Source organism: Notolepis coatsorum (assembly GCF_963971535.1).
Source record: "Notolepis coatsorum genome assembly, chromosome: 10".
Classification (NCBI taxonomy): domain Eukaryota; kingdom Metazoa; phylum Chordata; class Actinopteri; order Aulopiformes; family Paralepididae; genus Notolepis; species Notolepis coatsorum.
The window spans coordinates 3,731,132-3,754,048 of record NC_140174.1 but is presented as its reverse complement, the minus strand read 5'-3'; the positions used below and the strand labels follow the sequence as shown (position 1 = coordinate 3,754,048).

General features: G+C 44.3%; 1 protein-coding gene across 1 annotated transcript in view; it reads right to left on the bottom strand.

The window, feature by feature from the left end:
• Positions 1–22,917, bottom strand: part of myo15b (myosin XVB) — a gene marked incomplete at both ends in the record, with an annotated part of 100,922 nt that overhangs the window by 42,758 nt on the left and 35,247 nt on the right. Inside the window, 17 exon segments of the mRNA XM_084322313.1 lie at positions 1,329–1,470; positions 2,681–2,796; positions 3,637–3,755; positions 5,033–5,108; positions 5,358–5,417; positions 6,974–7,083; positions 7,983–8,250; positions 8,377–8,470; positions 9,551–9,701; positions 10,519–10,546; positions 11,083–11,343; positions 11,396–11,554; positions 11,796–12,517; positions 14,415–14,487; positions 15,124–15,330; positions 20,418–20,515; positions 21,645–21,698. Coding sequence (XP_084178439.1) covers positions 1,329–1,470; positions 2,681–2,796; positions 3,637–3,755; positions 5,033–5,108; positions 5,358–5,417; positions 6,974–7,083; positions 7,983–8,250; positions 8,377–8,470; positions 9,551–9,701; positions 10,519–10,546; positions 11,083–11,343; positions 11,396–11,554; positions 11,796–12,517; positions 14,415–14,487; positions 15,124–15,330; positions 20,418–20,515; positions 21,645–21,698 — 2,738 coding nt within the window.

Sequence of the window (22,917 nt, the reverse complement as noted above, 5' to 3'; positions counted from 1 at the left end):
GCTGCTGGCCATCATGGGCAATACCAACCACCCTCTCCACCGCCCCCTGGTGGGGCAGAGCAGCAGTCGCAGCGGACGGCTCATCTCCCTGCACTCACGGACTGAGCGGCACAGGAGGTCCTTTGTCCCCACAGCCATCAGACTGTACAACAGCGTATTATAGTTACACCTGTTTTTACACCTGTTTTTACACCTGTTTTTACATCTGTTTTTACACCTGTTTTTATACACCTGCTTTTATCTAATCACGCTCCTATTTTAATTTTAATTTTAATATTGATGGGTATGATTTGATTGAATTTTATCATGTACTTATTTTAATTCATGATGGACATAATGTGTAACTACTGTTTGGGAATGGTCAAATGTCTGTATGCTATGTGAGCTGCGAGATACCCTGAATTTCCCCAAGGGGATTAATAAAGTATCTATCTATCTATCTATCTATCTATCTATCATCTCATCTCATGTCAGATACCTTGATGAGTTCCCTGAGGAAGAGTTCTCTCATCTCATCTCATCTCATGTCAGATACCTTGATTAGTTCCCTGAGGAAGCGTTCTCTCATCTCATCTCATGTCAGATACCTTGATGAGTTCCCTGAGGAAGCGTTCTCTCATCTCATCTCATGTCAGATACCTTGATTAGTTCCCTGAGGAAGCGTTCTCTCATCTCATGTCAGATACCTTGATGAGTTCCCTGAGAAAGCGTTCTCTCATCTCATCTCATGTTCAGATACCTTGATTAGTTCCCTGAGGAAGCGTTCTCTCATCTCATCTCATGTCAGATACCTTTATGAGTTCCCTGAGGAATCGTTCTCTCATCTCATCTCATGTTCAGATACCTTTATGAGTTCCCTGAGGAAGCGTTCTCTCATCTCATCTCATCTCAGATACCTTGATTAGTTCCCTGAGGAAGCGTTCTCTCATCTCATCTCATCTCAGATACCTTGATTAGTTCCCTGAGGAAGCGTTCTCTCATCTCATCTCATGTCAGATACCTTTATGAGTTCCCTGAGGAAGCGTTCTCTCATCTCATCTCATGTTCAGATACCTTTATGAGTTCCCTGAGGAAGCGTTCTCTCATCTCATCTCATCTCAGATACCTTGATTAGTTCCCTGAGGAAGCGTTCTCTCATCTCATCTCATCTCAGATACCTTGATGAGTTCCCTGAGGAAGCGTTCTCTCATCTCATCTCATCTCATGTCAGATACCTTGATGAGTTCCCTGAGGAAGCGTTCTTTCATCTCATCTCATCTCATGTCAGATACCTTGATGAGTTCCCTGAGGAAGCGTTCTTTCATCTCATCTCATCTCATGTCAGATACCTTGATGAGTTCCCTGAGGAAGAGGCGGACCATGGCCGTGATCTGAGGGGCTCTGGACGTCTGCACCAGGATGCGTTCGCCCTTCAGCTCCAGCTCCACGGTCTCTGAGCCACGCAGGTCAACTGACAGCAGCTCTGCATAGCTACAGACACACCAGCAGGTTTATATGAGACACTTATAGCTACAGACACACCAGCAGGTTTATATAATGAGACACTTATAGCTACAGACACACCAGCAGGTTTATATAATGAGACACTTATAGCTACAGACACACCAGCAGGTTTATATAATGAGACACTTATAGCTACAGACACACCAGCAGGTTTATATAATGAGACACTTATAGCTACAGACACACGACAGGTTTATATAATGAGACACTTATAGCTACAGACACACGACAGGTTTATATAATGAGACACTTATAGCTACAGACACACCAGCAGGTTTATATAATGAGACACTTATAGCTACAGACACACCAGCAGGTTTATATAATGAGACACTTATAGCTACAGACACACCAGCAGGTTTAAACACGAGACACCGACGTCTTCGTCTCATTTCCTTTTTTATTTTTATTTTATTATTTTTTTTATCTTTTCCCCCCTCCTTTTCCCTCCTTTTTCCTCCGATTTTCTCCCATCCCAATGTTAGTCGTTATGCCAATTCCCAATCCCCTTCCTGGTCGCTGCGCACTTACCCCCCACAGTCGGTCTGGGAGAGTGGAGGCTATCACGTGCTTCCTCCGACACACGTCCAGCCAATCAACCGCTTCTTTTCACCTGGCAGCGTGGACTCTCACTGAGAGGGCGTAGCGTGTGGAAGGATCACACTATCCCACTTAGATCCTATCCGCGCTTAGCAGGCGCCCCGACCGAACTGTAGGAGTCGCTGTTTACAACGACCCGGACCCACCCCGCCAGCTTCTCCCACCCTCTGATACAGCCAATTGTATTAGTGTGAACGGCCAGCCAAGCTGGTGACAACGCCGGAGCTGTGAGCTGGATTCGAACAGGCGAATCCAGCCGCTCCGGGGTTGGTGACGAACGCAATCTCCGTTACGCCACCTGACCGCCCCTTCGTCTCATTTCCTACACTTTTGTTAGAATTTTCTACTTCCGCCGATCAAGAAATAGTCTGATAAAAATGTATGTATCTTTTTTTTTTATTATTACTGCGCTTGCATGTGTGTTTGTGTATGGAAAAAAACAATAACCTTTCAGTCACACATATGTTTAATATTTTACAAAATATCTGTGTAATGTCAAAATGGCTACATCATTTAATGGATCCAGTGTGTGCGTGTGCGCGTGTGTGTGCGTGTGCGTGTGTGTGTGTCTGTGTACCTGTAGCTCCTCAGCAGACGGAGGTGTTTGGGGTCGATGCCTGACGCTCGCACCACCTTCAGCAGACGAACGCAGCGGTGAGAGACCCCCAGGAGCTGGGTGTCCCCGCCGTCCGACTGCAAGACAGACACAGCACATGTGGGAGAGCCCCTCCCCCAGTTGCGCTCGTCACCAACGCAAGAGACACCGGGTTCGACTCCGGCTGTCGGCGTTGCCTCCGGCTTGGGCCGGCCGTCGTACTAACTCAATTGGCAGAGTTAGCGGGTGGGAAGTCGATGGGTGGTAATCTGGACGTTGTGGACAGCGACTCCTACAGGTCGGTTGGGGGACGCCTGCACAGCAGAGACAGGACATGGCGGGGGCAGTGTGAGCCTCCCACACGTTACACCTCGCCAATGAGAGTCCGCGCTGGCAGGTGAAAAGATGTGACAGGCTGCCTCCACGTATGTCGGAGGGGACATGTGATGCAAGGCTTCTATCCTCCCTACAACCGGCCAGTGGGGGGCATATGCGTGTGTGTGTGCGCGTGTGTGTGTGTGTGCGCGTGTGTGCGTGTGTGTGCGCGTGCGTGCGTGTGTGCGTGCGTGCGTGCGTGCGTGTGCGCGTGCGTGCGTGCGCGTGTGTGTGCGCGCGTGTGTGTGCGCGTGCGTGCGTGCGCGTGCTTGCATGTGTGTGTGTGCGCGCGTGCGTGCGTGTGTGTGCGCGTGCGTGCGTGCGTGCGTGTGTGCGCGTGCGTGCGTGCGTGTGCGCGTGCGTGCGTGCGTGCGCGTGCGTGCGTGCGTGTGTGCGCGTGCGTGCGTGCGTGTGTGTGTGTGTGCGCGTGCGTGCGTGTGTGTGTGCGCGTGCGTGCATGCGTGTGTGCGTGCGTGTGTGTGTGCGTGCCTCCTCTGTGCCTCCTCTGTGCCCCCTCTGTGCCCCCTCTGTGCCCCCTCTGTGCCTCCTCTGTGCCTCCTCACCTTCACAGGGAACAGGCGGGTGAAGTAGTTCTCCCAGTTGTCCCGGGCGGCGATGACGATCCTCTTCTTCATGCCGTCGTCCTGAACGGTGCTGATGCTCGTGCCCACGTGGAAACTGGCTGCAGGGGGCGCGGAGCGGGAGGACGGGTGCAGGTTAACACCCATGACACCACATGAATACGATGGATTAACCAACACAATGGTAATATGATATTATTTCCTCTAACGTCCGTACCGGTAGCTGTAGTTCTATATCCTTTCTAAAGATCGGAACGTATTGAGGTTAGATTGTAGTTTCATAAAAGAAAAGGACTCACAGCATCCAGACAGTGGAGTATATACGGTAATAAGACTCTCAGCACATCACATCCAGACAGTGGAATATACAGTATGTACTAGGGCTGACCTTCGAATAAAAAAAATATATATATATACCCGTAATTCCTCTAATAGTAACCGGTATTCAATAAAAAACCGGGTCTCTATTAATGACCGGGTGCGCTGTTGAGCTAAGCAATTATAAGCCGGCCTCCTAATACAAGCCGGGTTTCATGTATATTAGAGTTATTGTTGTTATATGCTGGCCTGGCTGTGCAGTAAATACCATATAATGGTATGGTGTTAATGTTTACCAAGAGAGTAAGCCTACCTCAGAATTGTATAAATAATAATAATAATTATTATTATTATTATTATACCAGTATTGTGATTGCACTATTTTACTTTATTTAACTTTTTTTGACCACCTGTAATTGCACTGTTTACTACCGTATTTCATACAGTACTTGCTTGGTTTCAATAAATGAACCCAGTACATTTTACTGGGTTCAAACTGACACAAAATGTTGATTTATTCATTATGATCTGTTTGAAAATTTTAAATATAGGCCTCTCTCTTATACATGCCTCCTCCTAATACAAGCCTGGTATCCGCTACAGTTGAAACAAATACAAGCCAGGGTTACTATTAGAGGAATTACGGTATATATATACACTTTGTTCAACTTGGTCAGTGCTGTAAAGTTGAAACCTTTTTAAATCTTAGACAAACGAAACACTTTGCTTTCATGAAATATTGTAAGCCGTCATTTGAGGCTTTATAAAAGCAGCACAATGAACACAAATCTGTCAGTGCCGAGTCCGACCTAATAACAAACAGCATTGCTTGTTGTAGTTAACAAAGAGAGGCAGAGTTGATTTTGTTAAAAAAAATAAAATAAATCTTTTCATTTTATATATTCAAATTTTATTTTCCCATTCGAATCCCACGCCCATCGAACGAAGCTTCGAAGTATTTAAGACAGCCCTGGTATATATACGGTCATGAGACTCTCAGCGCATCACATCCAGACAGTGGAATATACAGTATATTATACGGTAATATTAAGACTCTCACCCAACAGATCTTTCATCTTCCTCTTCTCCTCTCGGCTGATTCTCACACAGCTGTCGGAGTAGGTGTCCCTCATAATCTAATAAACAGCAACAAACAACAGACACAAACAAGTATTACTACTAGTACTACTACTACTACTACTACTACTGCTACTACTACTACTACTACTACTACTACTACTACTACTACTACTACTACTACTACTACTACTACTATTATTACTGCTACTAATTCAAGTGAGTGAGTTAACTGTTGCTGAATGAGGGAATAATACAAAGGCTTGTAAACGTAGTACAATGTGAGGTCAAATACAAACAGCACAAACCTGCTCACATAAGAGGTTGAGGGTGTAGGGCCGGTTGAACTTCTCTCTGGGATAAAACACCTGAACACGCAAAACAAACAAATGACAGTTAGTTCTCAATAACTTTAGAATGGGCTGTGTGTGTCTGTCTGTGTGTGTGTGTGTGTGTGTGTGTGTGTGTGTGTGTGTGTGTGTGTGTGTGTGTGTGTGTGTGTGTGTGTGTGTGTGTGTGTGTGTGTGTGTGTGTGTGTGTGTGTGTGTGTGTGTGCGTGCGTGCGTGCGTGCGTGTGTGTGTGTGTGTGTGATTTTCCGCCTTCAAATGGAACTCGTGAATTTGTCTCATGCTTGGCGTTCAAGTGGTTAGAGTCGTGAGAATGCTGTTGCTAGGCAACTGGGCAATGCGTCTTGAAGCGACGGAGGCTAACGATTTAGCTAACTAAATGAAAAAGTCACAATGACTAGGAAAAGGACGAGACTGCTGGGGGGGATGACAGCGGCTCAGGAGGTAGAGCAGACGTCTGGTAATCGGAAGGTTTCCCGGTTGGATTCCCGCTCATCCCGGGCAGCGTGTCGATGTGTCCTTGAGCAAGACACTTAACCCCTAACTGCTCCCGATGAGCAGGTTGGCACCTTGCGTGGTCGCCTCCGCCGTCAGGTGTGTGAATGTGTGAGTGAACGGGTCAAATGTGAGGAACAAATGTAAAGCGCTATATAAATGCACCGTTTACCACTTGTGAAATGTTCCTCAGATATATTATTAATTTACTAAGAAAGACTAAAGTTACAATGATTCCACGGCAAAACAAACGTCCATGGGCACCGGTGTTTAAAAAAAAATGACAACATCATCACCAGGTTACAACTCGTGAACTTGGAGCTTTCAGAACATTTCTACTTACGACGTCTTGAACACAGTGGGTCGTTCGTATGGACTCTTCTCGTGAACACGGTAAACAACACAGTGTTAGTGGATCATATTAATTAAGTGAACTATATGTACTAAACACACTGTTGGACTGTAACAATTCCATGTACGAATAAATTAAAATGATGATGATGATGAACCACGACCTTGAAGGCAGCATTTGTGGGTTTGTGTGTACATGTATCACTCACCATTGTGTCCTGTATGATAGGGTGGGTTGGCCTTCTCTTGCAGAAAGGCGCAACAAACACTGGTATTTATTTATTTATTTCTATAAAGCCCTTATTGGTAAACAACCTGTTTATATCTCCTCACTGTTAGATTGGAACCTATTCAACTCGATCGAATGACTGGATGGTTCTTAGGGTTCCTCAAGTTTGTTCTGATCGAGGGAAGTCAGCTTTTTCCTTTGATGCCTCTAACTCATGGAATGTCCTTCAACTCTGGCTGAAATTGGAGGTTCTCCCTTCCCTTGGTCTGTTTAAACGTATGATTTCAGACCATTGTGTGACTATACCTGTAACTGATTTAGCTGATCTTTTAAAATTATTTTAAATTTTTTTTTATTTTTACTCTGGTGTTTAATTTTCTGCGAATATTGCTTGTATTATTGTACCGTTTACATTTTGTACAATCGTCGTTTCTGTAAATGAGGTAAACCTCAGAAGCTTAGTGTGTGTGTATGTAGTACAGTACACTGCCGGTCTCTTACCTCTTTACGTAGAAACAGCTTCCCCGGCACGGCAGTGTAGGAGAAGTAGACGCTAGCGGAGAACTTGTGCAGCTGAGAGCGAACGCCGTCGTCTTGCTCTGGCAGGATATCTGCACGACAACCAGAGCACCACGTCACTCAACCAGGAGAGGCGACTCAAAGGATTATCGCAAAACAGATGGAAATTGATTATGTCCCACGTTTCTTTTTGTTTCAAAAGCAACAGAGCTTCCGCAACACTTTTATTGTTATTTTACATATTACTGAATATGTGTCTTCATGTACAGGTGCATCTCAACACATTTGACTATCGAGGGCAAGTTAATTTATTTCAGTCATTCAATTCAAAAAGTTAAAATCACATATTATATATAGTAGATTCATTACACACAGAGTGAAATATTTCAAGTATCTGAGAAGATTTGAATATTACATAAGACCAATAAAGAAATATATATTACAGAAATGTCGGCCTATACTGAAAAGTATATGCATATGAATCAATGCGGCAACCAATTCTATTTCCTCAATATTCAAATTTATTGAGGTGCACCTGTAAATATGCCAGATTATAGCCAGAGGCTAATTTCAACTCTGAATGCCTCATCAATTGTATGAGTAAACACCTGTACTAATTTTGTATGGAAATATTCCAGCAATGTAGAGAACTTCAGAGTTCCATATAAATTATAAACCCTTGTATTAATCATTCCAACTTTATTGTTAGTGTTATTATTGTCCTGTGAAGTTATGTCTATTATTATTATTATTATTATTATTATTATTATTATTATTATTATTATTATTATTATTATTATTATTATTATTATTATTATTATTATTATTATTATTATTATTATTATTATTATTATTATTATTGTATTGTGTGGTGTCTTGTGTTGTTTTAGATTTCATGTAAAAGAAAAAGGAAACATTTAAATATTTGATCATAAAAAAAAATATCAATCATTCCAACATTAACGGTTTGCATGAGGTGGGAAGCACCTACCGAGAGACGGGGCAGCCATGGGGGGCGGGTCTGGGATGTCCCGACGAGGGGCGGGGCCTGGGGGCGGGCGCGGGGGCGGCGAGTCCCGGGGGGCAGCGGGGGGGTCGGGCGCCACTTTCTCAGAGCGCTGGGAACTGAAGAGGTCCCCCAGGGAGCGCTGCTTGGCCCTCATGCTGTTGGAGATGGAGCGGGGCCCCCTGGTGGAGGGAGGGGTGCGGGCAGGCTGCTCCTTTTTCTTAGAGGCGGGCGGAGGAGGGGGGGGTGCCCACTGGAGCGCGGAGCGGACACAGAGATACGTGACGTCACAAATGAGCTACGTGCATTCCATCTTCTAAAGTCTTACTTCGTGTTCTATGGTTTTTAATGGTGGTAATGATAACCAATGAGGACCAACCTTCTGCGGGGAAGCGGCGGGCGACTTGTTTTTGAGGATGGCCAGAGCTTCCTCTTTAGGATCACTTCTCTTCACAAAATGCCTGGAAGGGCCTCTGGGAGGGAAGACGATAAGGTAAGCAGTACATTACATGCTTTACATGTGAGTAAACATACGGTCTCTACTGGAATATAGCTTGAGAAGAAGCTAAACCCCGATAACAAGGGGACTGGTATGAGGTTAGAAGCTGACCTGACAAACAGAGGGACTGATATGAAGCTGACCTGACAAACAGAGGGACTGATATGAAGCTGACCTGACAAACAGAGGGACTGATATGAAGCTGACCTGACAAACAGAGGGACTGATATGAAGCTGACCTGACAAACAGAGGGACTGATATGAGGTTAGAAGCTGACCTGACAAACAGAGGGACTGATATGAGGTTAGAAGGTGATGAAGTTAGAAGGTGATGAAGTTAGAAGGTGATGAAGTTAGAAGGTGATGAAGTTAGAAGGTGATGAAGTTAGAAGGTGATGAAGTTAGAAGGTGATGAAGTTAGAAGGTGATGAAGTTAGAAGGTGATGAGGTTAGAAGGTGATGAGGTTAGAAACGGACCTGACAAACAGAAACATCTTTCAAAATGTTCAGTTGCTATTGCATGCACTTATCTGTGTTTCACTACACACATGAGTGCATGCTTACCAACTGTCCGTCTGCAACACTACTATCACCGACATCTAAGAAGGGAGATCCCCCCCTTGAACGGCCCTTCTAAGGTTTCTCTCCTCCACACTGCCTGTGGAGCATTTTTTCCTATTGCTAGGTTTTAGTGAGTTTTTCCTTACCTTCGCGTGGGGTATGTCTGGGAGTGTTGCATTTATTTATTTATTTGCATTTATTTTAAATTGGTTGGACCTTATGGTGTCCTTGTTCTATTCTTGACTTATTGTTATGTTTTCTTCTTGACTTGTTTAAAGAAGACTTGTACGGCCCATGGGGACATTAACGTGTGTTGTCGGGCCTTATAAATAAATTTGATTTGATTTGATTAGAAGCTGACCTGACAAACAGAGGGACTGATATGAGGTTAGATTAGAAGCTGACCTGACAAACAGAGGGACTGATATGAGGTTAGGTTAGAAACGGACCTGACAAACAGAGGGACTGATATGAGGTTAGGTTAGAAACGGACCTGACAGGCTCAAGATGGGCTTCTGAAACGGGTCGAGTGTTGTACTGTTTGATGATGTCTCGGATGTTGGAGGTGGGTTCCTGGGAGTGGCAGAGAGGGGCCGGTCTGGGGCGGTCCGACTCCCTGGCCGGGGGCGAGACGGGACGCCTCACTGAGACAGGTGACGAGAGAGAGAGAGAGAGAGAGAGAGAGAGAGAGAGAGAGAGAGAGAGAGAGAGAGAGAGAGAAAGAGAGAAGGAATTTAGAGAGGGCTAAAGAAGAGAAGCAGACAGTGTTGTTGTCATACAGAACAGGAATCATGCTGTTTAGAAACCAGAGGAGGAAGAACAAGAGAAAGAAACGGGAAGACAGATCCAGAAGTGATGTGTTGTGAAGGCAGTCGTGATTCCTGTCTAGCGCCCTCTGCTGTACCACTGTCGCCACACCACTGGAGTTGGTTACACACACAGTCATTTACTGAATTTAAACATTTTCTGTCCGACATTTGATACAAGGCGTGTGACAACAAGACCCGTCATTTGATTTGTTACGGTAAGTAAAAAGGCCTAAAAAAAATTATAAATCATAAGCATAATATAACTTTAATGAGCATACGTTTTTTTATTGTAGCTTTATAAGTCACATTCACTCTTTAGACACTTTTAACACCACACCATATTTGTATATATTTATTACAAAAAGATTTGCACTGCATCCAGACCTCATTTTTGCATTTAGAAAAGTTTGCATTTTGTACCTCATTGTTTGCATTTTGCACTTAATTTAGTACTTTGTACTTAGTTTGTATATTGTATATTTTGTGTATATTTGGACTTTATTCTTAGATTTTTTTTACTGTATGAAGCACAATCTCAGGTGGCTCCTACAGAACCAAGCATTTCACTGTAATGTACATTATGTACTTTATACGTGAGAAATAAAAACAGAACTTGAACTTGGTGTTGTAACAGTTGGGTAGGTTCTCTTACCTTCAGGCCTGGGGGCTGTGGGAGGAGGCTGAGGGGGGGGTGAGGGGGAGGGGGAGCGCCGCCGGGGGGTGGGGGGGCTGACGGGGTGCGCCCGAGGCTGAGGGGCCGGGGGTCTGGGCTTAGAGCCTGCGGACAGGTGGGGGTGAAGATGGTGTAATACTGACTTGTAACGTTAACCCATTAAACTCCCACTTAAACTCATCCTGAAATCTCGAGCCCCACGCCCTCGCGTCTTGCTCCTCCAATCACAACTGTTGCTTTGTTTGTCCGAGGGAAGTGACAATTGTGATTGGAGGATCAATAAAAGGGGGTGTGGCCTGAGAGAAATTTCCCCTTGGGCTCATCATCATCATCATCATCATCATCATAAATAATACATAATACATTTAATTTATATAGCACACTTTAAACTCAACGATAGTTTATCAAGGTGCTTCACAGCTAAAGTAAAAATAAAAAGGTTTAAAAGTTAAAAAAAATAACATAAAAACATTAAACATTTATAAAATAAAAAGATAAAACATAAAAACATAGGAGCAGTAAAAACAGGCCCTAGTGGAAGGCAGAGAGGGAGTCAGAGGTCTTGAAGGCAGAGAGGGAGTCTGAGGTCTTGAAGGCAGAGAGGGAGTCAGAGGTCTTGAAGGCAGAGAGGGAGTCAGAGGTCTTGAAGGCAGAGAGGGAGTCTGAGGTCTTGAAGGCAGAGAGGGAGTCTGAGGTCTTGAAGGCAGAGAGGGAGTCAGAGGTCTTGAAGGCAGAGAGGGAGTCTGAGGTCTTGAAGGCAGAGAGGGAGTCTGAGGTCTTGAAGGCAGAGAGGGAGTCTGAGGTCTTGAAGGCAGAGAGGGAGTCAGAGGTCTTGAAGGCAGAGAGGGAGTCAGGCCTTGAAGGCAGAGAGGGAGTCTGAGGTCTTGAAGGCAGAGAGGGAGTCTGAGGTCTTGAAGGCAGAGAGGGAGTCTGAGGTCTTGAAGGCAGAGAGGGAGTCTGAGGTCTTGAAGGCAGAGAGGGAGTCTGAGGTCTTGAAGGCAGAGAGGGAGGGAGTCTGAGGTCTTGAAGGCAGAGAGGGGAGTCTGAGGTCTTGAAGGCAGAGAGGGAGTCTGAGGTCTTGAAGGCAGAGAGGGAGTCAGGCCTTGAAGGCAGAGAGGGAGTCAGGTCTTGAAGGCAGAGAGGGAGTCTGAGGTCTTGAAGGCAGAGAGGGAGTCAGGCCTTGAAGGCAGAGAGGGAGTCTGAGGTCTTGAAGGCAGAGAGGGAGTCAGGTCTTGAAGGCAGAGAGGGAGTCAGGCCTTGAAGGCAGAGAGGGAGTCTGAGGTCTTGAAGGCAGAGAGGGAGTCTGAGGTCTTGAAGGCAGAGAGGGAGTCAGAGGTCTTGAAGGCAGAGAGGGAGTCTGAGGTCTTGAAGGCAGAGAGGGAGTCTGAGGTCTTGAAGGCAGAGAGGGAGTCTGAGGTCTTGAAGGCATAGAGGGAGTCTGAGGTCTTGAAGGCAGAGAGGGAGTCAGAGGTCTTGAAGGCAGAGAGGGAGTCTGAGGTCTTGAAGGCAGAGAGGGAGTCAGAGGTCTTGAAGGCAGAGAGGGAGTCTGAGGTCTTGAAGGCAGAGAGGGAGTCAGAGGTCTTGAAGGCAGAGAGGGAGTCTGAGGTCTTGAAGGCAGAGAGGGAGTCTGAGGTCTTGAAGGCAGAGAGGGAGTCAGAGGTCTTGAAGGCAGAGAGGGAGTCAGAGGTCTTGAAGGCAGAGAGGGAGTCTGAGGTCTTGAAGGCAGAGAGGGAGTCAGAGGTCTTGAAGGCAGAGAGGGAGTCTGAGGTCTTGAAGGCAGAGAGGGAGTCGGAGGTCTTGAAGGCAGAGAGGGAGTCTGAGGTCTTGAAGGCAGAGAGGGAGTCAGAGGTCTTGAAGGCAGAGAGGGAGTCTGAGGTCTTGAAGGCAGAGAGGGAGTCTGAGGTCTTGAAGGCAGAGAGGGAGTCTGAGGTCTTGAAGGCAGAGAGGGAGTCAGAGGTCTTGAAGGCAGAGAGGGAGTCTGAGGTCTTGAAGGCAGAGAGGGAGTCTGAGGTCTTGAAGGCAGCGAGGGAGTCAGGCCTTGACCGATCCTGGCAGCTGATTCCACAGGATCATCATCATCATCATCATCATCATCATCATCATCATCATCATCATCATCATCATCCTAGGTGAATTCTGTGCATGTCTTCGTTATCTGACGATGTTAACACTGCTGATTGTTACTGCTAAGTGTCATTACCATAGATAATAATAGAATAACGATACATTATGGTATTTGATACTATGGTATTTTTATTCTCGTATTCTTTGTTTTATTTCTATTACCCTGCCTGTACCTCCCCTCCCCTCCCACTCCCCTGTGCTGCTATGCTAGTATGATGACCTCATCTTATTTCATTAGCCTACATAAAAAAAATGTGGGTGCAATAAGTCCATTTGTTATCCACATTCTCCCCGTTAGCTACAACAGTAGTATGGTATTGTGTTGAGTCTGAGCTCAAAACACAAACATATCATTACCTGCAACGCCCCTGTATTGTTGTGTATTTGACAAATAAAGAACTTGAACTTGGCCACATTTGATATCATGGCAGAATGAAGTAACTGAGGCGGACAGCCGGCACGACTGAAGTGGTGTTTCAAGGCCCTCCATAACCGAGCCCCTCCTTATCTCACAGAACTTCCCCAGTCCTACACTCCCTCTCGGCAGGGCCGTGCACAGGCCTTTAGAGGGGCAGGTGCTCAAAGGCTGAAAAGGGCACTATACCTGTGTGTTTTTTTTTTTAAACTAGCCCGATTTTTTTAAGGGCCATTTTCGGGGCGAGGGGGAGCTCACTTATCCTTGAAAGACACTTTTATCACCGACTTAAAAGGCCCATACATCTCCATAAATGTTCAGGGGGGAGGGAATAAGTGCTTACCCTACAGACCCCAAGAAGTGCTACATTCTGTATTGTTTAATATAAATTCATTTTTTTATTCCAATCCCGATTTGTATTTGAGATGACCAAATCGCAAATGGCCTGACATTTTTCAGTTGGAAGGGCGGTCTATATGCGTAACAGCAAAAAAATATATATATATTATTTTATAAAAAAATTTAAAGGGCACTTTTTTATGAGGCTCAAAAGGGCAGGTGCTCAAGCACCCCTTGGGCTCTATGTGTGCACGTGCCTGCCTCTCGGTCACTTATATCCTCTTCTTCCTTCCAACTTGTCACTCCCCCTTCCTGTCTGACTACCGTGGGATCCAGAGCCTTCTCCCGCTGCGCCCCACCCCCCCCTGCCTATGGAATTCCCCCACAAGAAATCCGTTCTATAGATAACCTCCCCACCTTTGCTTCCTGTCTCAAAACACATCAGTTCATTCTGGCATATTCACTTTCATTTCAGTTCATTTCATTTCAGTTTATTATAACTGCTCCCCCTATGTAAAATACTGTGTTTTTACTGTGTGAAATCCATTATTATTATTATTATTATTATTATTATTATTATTATTATTATTATTATTATTATTATTATTATTATTATTATTATTATTATTATTATTTGTTTTTAACCCTGTACGGTGACCTTGGGTGCTCAGAAAGGCGCTTTTAAAAAAAATGCATTATTGTGTTGTATTGTATTGTAATTAATCTGTGTATATCTTTAATCTTTAATCTACATCTATTTAAATTTTAAAAACCGGGCTGTCATTATTGTTAGTATTATGTCGGTAATAGCCCTGTGATTTATAGTGGATTTCTACTGTAAATGTTTGTATGTCATGTCAAAAAATAAATAAATAAAAATGTGTTCACAAAAAAAAAAAATGCATTATTATTATTATTATTATTATTATTATTATTTAGTGTACTTCTTCAGCGACGCATCAGACGAGGCATCGCCGGCTACAGCAGCTCCACTCACCAATCTTCTGGAAGTAGTTCCTCTTCTCTCTGAAAGACTCCAGCTCATCTGGGTCGGCGTAGTCCACCTCTGGCTGTCAGGGAGAAACACACACCACCACCACCACCACCACCACCACCACCACCAACAACACGCAAGCAGTTATCACAAATGCACAGGAAATGCTCGATAACAAAGACACGAGAAACAAAAGATCTTCATCCTTCAACCAAGGTGAAGGAGAAAGAACAATGGATATTAAATACCCATATAAGGTGGAGGCCGCTTTACATAATTATAGCCATTGCTCTGTCTTTATCATGTAACCCTGCTGAAGGCATGTTGCATTGGATTTAATTGTATGAATTAAAGGGCATTATTTTTAGAACACATCCATCGACCTCCAAAGAGTTGCTGAATTGTTCTCCCTTAATATTAATAACAAAGACACAACACACAGAGAAATAAACAGACAAACTGACCACATAAACACATTAAATCAGCCCAGAACACACAAGCATTCTCAGACACTCACACACACACACACCCACACACCCACACACACACACACACACACACACACACACACACACACACACACACACACACACACACACACACACACACACACACACACACACACACACACACACACACACACACACACACACACACACACACACACACACACCACCCACCCACCCACCCACACCCACCCACCCACGCCCACCTCTGGTTCATAGTGCCTCTGGCTGGGGGTGTGTTTGTGCCCGTGTGCTTTATGCCGGGGGGCGGGCGGAGGAGGCGAGGGAGACGGTGAAGGAGGAGAACGAGTGCGCTCTGCAGGCCGTCGGGCGGTCTGCCGTCTCTGTTGCTTCTGCTGATCCTGGGTCTGCTGCTGGGAGAGGGTCATGGCCTGGAGGGTCATCTGCTGGGCCTGGAGACAGAGAGGGAGGGGTGGAGAGAGGAGGTGGTTGTTCTCAGCGACGCCCTGCTTCACACTTCATAAAAGTCAGACAAAGCTTTCCAAAAGCTCAAACAGTGAACTCCAAGCCCACGTGGTTGAACTAAAAACTCAAAGAAACAGACTAAGAAATGACGTAAACACCATGATCAGAACCGCAAAAAGAAATGTCATCATCAACGACAAAACTGAGGAAAACAAAAACAAACCCCGCAAACTTTGGAAATTACTCAATAATCAACTAGGCTGCAGTAAAAAACTTAAAACCAGATTCTCAAACATAAACATAAAGACGGACAACACGCTCATCACAGACAAGCTGGATGTAGCCAATTACTTAAACATCTTCTTCACAAACATAGCCACAACACTGGTAAACAAACTACCCTCCCACTCAGGGCATTATGGGGTAGAACACATAGTAGCATACTACAAAAACCTAGGGGTCCACAAAGACGACTTCAAACTTGAAATGGTAACAACCGATGAGGTACTAAAAAAATTGAGCGCCCTCCAACCTAACAAGGCCACTGGCCATGACAACATCCCCTCCAAATTCCTCAGAGACGCAGCAGCCGCCATCACCCCAGTCATCACACACATAATAAACCTCTCTATAAAACAGGGGCACGTCCCCAAGGACTTCAAAATTGCGAGAGTGACCCCTCTGCACAAAAAGGGCAGCAAATTAGACCCAGGCAACTACCGCCCTGTTTCTATTCTTACCTCCATCTCGAAAGTCATGGAGAAAATAGTCTACGAACAGGTCGAAAAGTACCTGGCGGAAAGAAATCTAATCTACGAATTCCAATCTGGCTTCAGAACGACCCACTCCACTGACACATGCCTCCTCTATTTGAACGACCACATCAAACAAGAGGTGGATGCGGGCAAATACTGCGGCATGGTCATGCTGGACCTAAAGGCCTTCGACACTGTCAATCACTCCATTCTGATGGACAAGCTAAAAGCAATTGGTTTTGATTAGGGCTGTCAGTTTATCGTGTTAATTAGATTAATTAATTACACAGCAAATTATCGCGTTATGAAAATTAACTCAAAATTAATTACACAATTTTTTATTTTTTATAATAATTTTTTTATCTCATTCATTCCATAAGAATGTAGAATACACATTTACAGACTTTTTTATTAATATGGTTCATTTGCATGTTCTTGGTATCTGATTCTAGGGACATCTATGAATCTCAGGGAATGTATTCCCAGTGTCAGAAATACTGTGGGCTAGATCCACAAAGAATGGATTGCACGGAGCAAGTTGCACGGAGCAAGTTGCACCCTTACTTACAATTCATTATGAATTTAAAATGGGGGACCCTGATGTAAACAAGACGAAAGTATTTCTCTGGTCTGCATCCCCTTAACAATTGTGTGTATTGAGCCGTACTGTATTGTACCCATTCTGCAATCTGTTAATAACATTTTCATTCAATCAATCAATCTGCGCGGTGATTGATTGAATGAACATTTTATTTTGAGTAAATTGTAATGAACCAAATGAGAATATCAATACATTTTTTTTTATCTTTGACTGTGAATAACACCATGCTCAAATTTACCAGACCTGAAAAATCTAAGCAAATTAATAGATGGAAGATGATTAAACAGAAGGTTTTGTAGATACAGTACTAAATTCTGCCATCCGGACCCATGCAATTTGAAATATGATTATAGAATATAGAATATCAGGCATAAAATGCGATTAAAATGCGATTAATTAGATTAATTCATTACAAATCCTGTAATTAATTAGATACATTTTTTTAATCGCCTGACAGCACTAGTTTTGATAGCTTATCAGTGAGCTGGATGCAATCCTACCTGGAGGGGAGAGAACAGATGGTAGAGGTAAACGGTACTCTATCCCCCCCCCCTCACAGTGAGCTGTGGTGTTCCACAAGGAAGCATACTAGGACCGCTACTCTTCCTAATTTATGCAAATGACATGTCGTCAGCCTGTGACTGCAACTTGTTCCTGTTTGCGGACGACTCAGCCCTGCTGGTCTCTGACAAGAACAAGTTGCAGGTTGAAAAAACCCTCAGCTCGGAACTAGGCAAAATCTGCATATGGCTCGCTGATAACAAACTATCATTACACATGGGCAAAACAGAGTCCATTCTCTTCGGTTCAAATAACAAACTCAGCAAGACCGACGGCTTCTCAGTTACAGTGGGTGACAATATTGTCACAAGGAAAGACGAAATTACCTACCTGGGTTCCATCCTAGAGGCAAATCTTTCCTGTGACAAAATGGCATCCAATGTAATAAAAAAAGTCAACCAACGAACTAGATTCTTGTACCGGATCTCCTCTCTGGTAAACAAGAATACCCTGAAGACTCTGGCAGGAGCACTCATTCAAGGGTACTATGACTATGCGTGCACCTCATGGTACCAAAGCACCTCAAAGGCGCTTAAAACAAAATTACAAACATCACAAAACAAACTGGTCAGACTACTACTTGACCTGAACCCCAGAACCCACCTCACCCCTGCCCACTTTGACAACCTAGGATGGCTTAGAGTAGACGACAGAGTACAGCAACTTGCAATGGGCCTGGTCTACAAGATACACTATACGACCGGGGTGCCCATGTACATGTCAAAATACTTCCCAAAGGTCAGTGAATACCACAACCACTACACCAGAGGAAGCTCAACAAATCATCTTAAACCCAGATTCGGCTCAAACAAGGGACTAAACACGTTTCGCAATTATGCCACAACAATGTGGAACGCCCTACCCAAAGCTGTAAAGGAATGTGAATCCCTGCCCACATTCAAAACCGCTCTTAAAGAGCACCTACGGGAGGCTGCAATTCGAAACTGGCCACCGTAAATGCCCAAAACCCCCACCACCTCCTAATAGACAGTCTCCTCCCCACCGCATGTATATATTCCCTCCCCGCCGTATGTATATTTCTCTCCCACCCACCCACCCCCTCCTAATGTACAGTCCCCTCCCCATCATATGTATATACTCTGTCAGGATCTAGGGGTAACAGTACTGTATATTTGAATACCGTTTATGTCACAAAAATGTATCAGTACTAAATACCTATATGTCCCTATGCCATAAATGTCATGTATGTTGTGTATGTCATAAATGTCTATATGAATTGAAAATGGGGGACCCTGATGGAAACAAGACAAACGTCTTTCTCAGGTCTGCATCTCTTAACAATTGTATGTATTGAGCCGTACTGTATTGTACCCATTCTGCAATCTGTTAAATAAAGTTTTCATTCATTCATTCATTCATTCATTCATTCATTCATTCATTCATTCATTCACACTCACACAGTTACATACATTCACACCTGAGAGCTGCCCAGTGCTAACTACAGTAAGAGGCAACGAGACCGGCGGTACACAATGAAAAGGTCACTTCACTTTATACAAATACAAATATATAAAAATAAAAATAAAAGAACGGGAGTGGTTCTTGTATAGTAATAGATGGATATAGCGAGATAGCATAAGGATATATAGTATAACTGTATATTGTGTTGTATAGTGTTGTATAGTAGTGTACATAAGACCCGGTGCCTCATCCGTAGCCTAACACTGTATTGCACTATCGCAGGACCTTAGCATGTCTTTTACCATGCTTTTTGTAAACTTTATGTACATTATACCTGTTATGTCTTATTCTTATTAATTGTATTATTGCACAATCGCTGCGGGCATGACCACCCGCATTTCACTGTATGCCTTGTACGCCGTGACAAGTAAAACACTTGACTTGAAACTCTTGACTTGACTAGAGACGGCGAGAATCAACACACACTAACTTCTTTTTGTAGCAAATTTCTGCTTCTTTGTTTGTAATGCTCATCTGTGACGTAATGACATCTATGCTGTTCTTATCTGCAGAGTTGTGTCTTCTATGTGAAGAAAGAATTCTTATCTACCAAGTTCTCCCTTTTGCAGTTATTATCTGCAAACTAATGTCTATTTTGTAATTGTTATCTGCAAACTAATGTCTATTTTGTAGTTGTTATCATCTGCAAAGTCACTCCTAGCAACGACTTTCTGTGAAGCAATGTTTTTTTTTCGAGGGTCTTATCAGTGAAATACTGTATTTCTGTAGTTCTAATCTGTCAAGTCAACTGTTTTGTAGTTCTTATCTCAAGTTCAAGTTTAGTTATATTTGTCATATATAAAGTACATGTACATTACAGTGAAATGATTGGTTCTGTATGAGCCCCACGAGAATGTGTTTCATACAGGAACACAAGTTCAAAGAAGACTAAAGTCCCAACACTATACAAATATACAATATACAAAGTAAAGTACAACCTAAAGTACAATGAAGTAAAATGCAGAAAATGAGTAAAAGAAAAAATGCAAACTTAAAAAGAAAATACTAAATGATAAAATGAGATATGGATGTAGTGCAAATCATTTTGTAATGAATAGATAAAATATGGTGTAGTGTTAAAAAGTGGTTCAAGTGTCTAAAGTAAGTGTTAAAGGGGAACTATCTTATAAATGGCCTTTTTCAGTGTTTAGCATTGTTTCCTGGCTATGTGGACTTATATTAATATGATCTATGTCTCTAATTCTCATATTGGCACATTCTTCCAATTCTCCTCTCACAATATTCACCCTCACTGAACTGAGTCATCTGAAAATGTGCTGATCTGTGATGTCAGAGATTTCTCAGCTGCATAATAATGCGTGTGACAGTGTGACAGATGCCATCAGGCCCCACAGTGGTTGGAGCCCAGCCTCAAAGCGGCTTAAGATCTTGAGGTAGAAAAATGCTGTTTTTGAGGACTTGATTAGAAATACAAAACAATGAATTTCTTTTGAAAAAAACCTTACAGAGGTGTTCCATAGACTCACAGGAATTGTGTAAAAGTGCCCAAATAGTGAAAGAAATAGTAAAATAGTTCCCCTTTAAGGGTGAGTGTGTGTTTAAAGTGAGTGTGTGCGTGTGGATGTGTGTGAAATGGATGTAGATGGCTGGCTGGGTTAGTGTTGCGTAGAGTGGATCTGTTAAGTAACACATGTCGCCCATCTCTCCGTCTCACCATGAAGAAGGCCTGTTGGTTGATGAGGGCCTGTTGGGTGGCTGCCATCTGCATGGGGTCCACAGCAGGGGCAGCGGGCACGCCGGGCATCATCATGGCTGCATGGCAAACACATTTTATATACGTTTTATAGATTCATAGAACATGCTGCGGATTCAAAGTACCGTCATGACTTTCAACTCTGCAAACACTCTACAGACTTTTAATTAAGGCCATGCTTGAAACTCCCCTTCTCTCCACAGACAATCCTTGAGCTTGTGTTGTGTCGTAGCGTGACTGACCGGTGTATTCATGTCCGTCTGTTCTCTGTCTGCTTGGATGGCCTGCGTGTATTTTTGTCTATTTTTCTTATTGTTTCCTGTCTTTTTGTTTTCTTCTCTCCCAGGCTGCGCCCCGGGCTGATGTAACTATTGGTTGGGGAGGCGCAATATAAATAAATGTATCATATCATATCATGATGACATGTCATGCCTACCGATATTAGATTGGATTTGATTTAATTTAAATGTATTGTCATCATACAGCACGAGTATACAGTACAACGAAGAGGAGTTTGGTGTCTAACCAGAGTGCAAAGGTAACAGTAAAGTGCAATAGTAATATACAATGTGCAGGTGATTCAAATGGAATATATAAAATAAATAAATACACTAGGGTAATAAGAGTATGTACTGTATACACGTATGTAAACAGGAATATAGGAAATTCAGCACCACAGATCGCTCACAATAAACATTTAGGTAATCAAAAATCAAAAATAAGAATAAGAATACACAGTCAAAGATATACATTCTGCCAAGAACCTTTTTATGATCGGCCCAATGAATGATCGGTATTTAATTTGAATTAATTTCCATCATTGTCCCATTGAAACACTTATTCAATGTGAAGTTACACCTTTTAAACACAAGAGGGCGACACTACACAGGTTAGCTGGTCGTCAGCTCTCTGGCACCTGTTTACAACATGCTATAGTGAATCTATTGTTGTTGCTATATCTATGCATTAAAAACCTTTATTAATAAAAATATTTAAAATAAAGATATACATTCTAAAATATATATATACATTCTAAAATACACAGTCCAAAAATATACAGTAAAATGTACAGGATACACAAGGATGTATATTGTATACTGTTACTCTGTGCTCAGCGAGGCACAGTGAGTAAATGTTACACAAGACGGTCAGATCAGAAACAAGAACGTTTAACAGTGTAAATAGTACCTGGCATTGTTGGCATAATAGGTGTGGCACCGTAGCCGGGCATGGCTGGCATTCCTGGGAGAGAGAGCAAGCAGTACTGAGTGTAAACACTGTAAATACACTACTACACCATATTTTATCTATTTATTACAAACGATTTGCACTACATCCATACCTCATTTTGCATTTAGCATTTTTTGTACCTCGTTGTTTGCATTTTGTACTTCATTAGGTTGTACTTTAGTACAGAACCAAGCATGTAATGTACGTCCCGTGGTGATGGCCCGGAGGATACCATCCTCTCTACGTCGCCCCCTGGTGATGGCCCGGAGGATACCATCCTCTCTACGTCGCCCCCTGGTGATGGCCCGGAGGATACCATCCTCTCTACGTCGCCCCCTGGTGATGGCCCGGAGGATACCATCCTCTCTACGTCGCCCCCTGGTGATGGCCCGGAGGATACGATCCTCTCTACGTCGCCCCCTGGTGATGGCCCGGAGGATACGATCCTCTCTACGTCGCCCCCTGGTGATGGCCCGGAGGATACCATCCTCTCTACGTCGCCCCCTGGTGATGGCCCGGAGGATACCATCCTCTCTACGTCGCCCCCTGGTGATGGCCCGGAGGATACCATCCTCTCTACGTCGCCCCCTGGTGATGGCCCGGAGGATACGATCCTCTCTACGTCGCCCCCTGGTGATGGCCCGGAGGATACGATCCTCTCTACGTCGCCCCCTGGTGATGGCCCGGAGGATACCATCCTCTCTACGTCGCCCCCTGGTGATGGCCCGGAGGATACCATCCTCTCTACGTCGCCCCCTGGTGATGGCCCGGAGGATACCATCCTCTCTACGTCGCCCCCTGGTGATGGCCCGGAGGATACCATCCTCTCTACGTCGCCCCCTGGTGATGGCCCGGAGGATACGATCCTCTCTACGTCGCCCCCTGGTGATGGCCCGGAGGATACGATCCTCTCTACGTCGCCCCCTGGTGATGGCCCGGAGGATACCATCCTCTCTACGTCGCCCCCTGGTGATGGCCCGGAGGATACCATCCTCTCTACGTCGCCCCCTGGTGATGGCCCGGAGGATACGATCCTCTCTATGTCGCCCCCTGGTGATGGCCCGGAGGATACGATCCTCTCTCTACGTCGCCCCCTGGTGATGGCCCGGAGGATACGACCCTCTCTACGTCGCCCCCTGGTGATGGCCCGGAGGATACGACCCTCTCTACGTCGCCCCCTGGTGATGGCCCGGAGGATACGATCCTCTCTACGTCGCCCCCTGGTGATGGC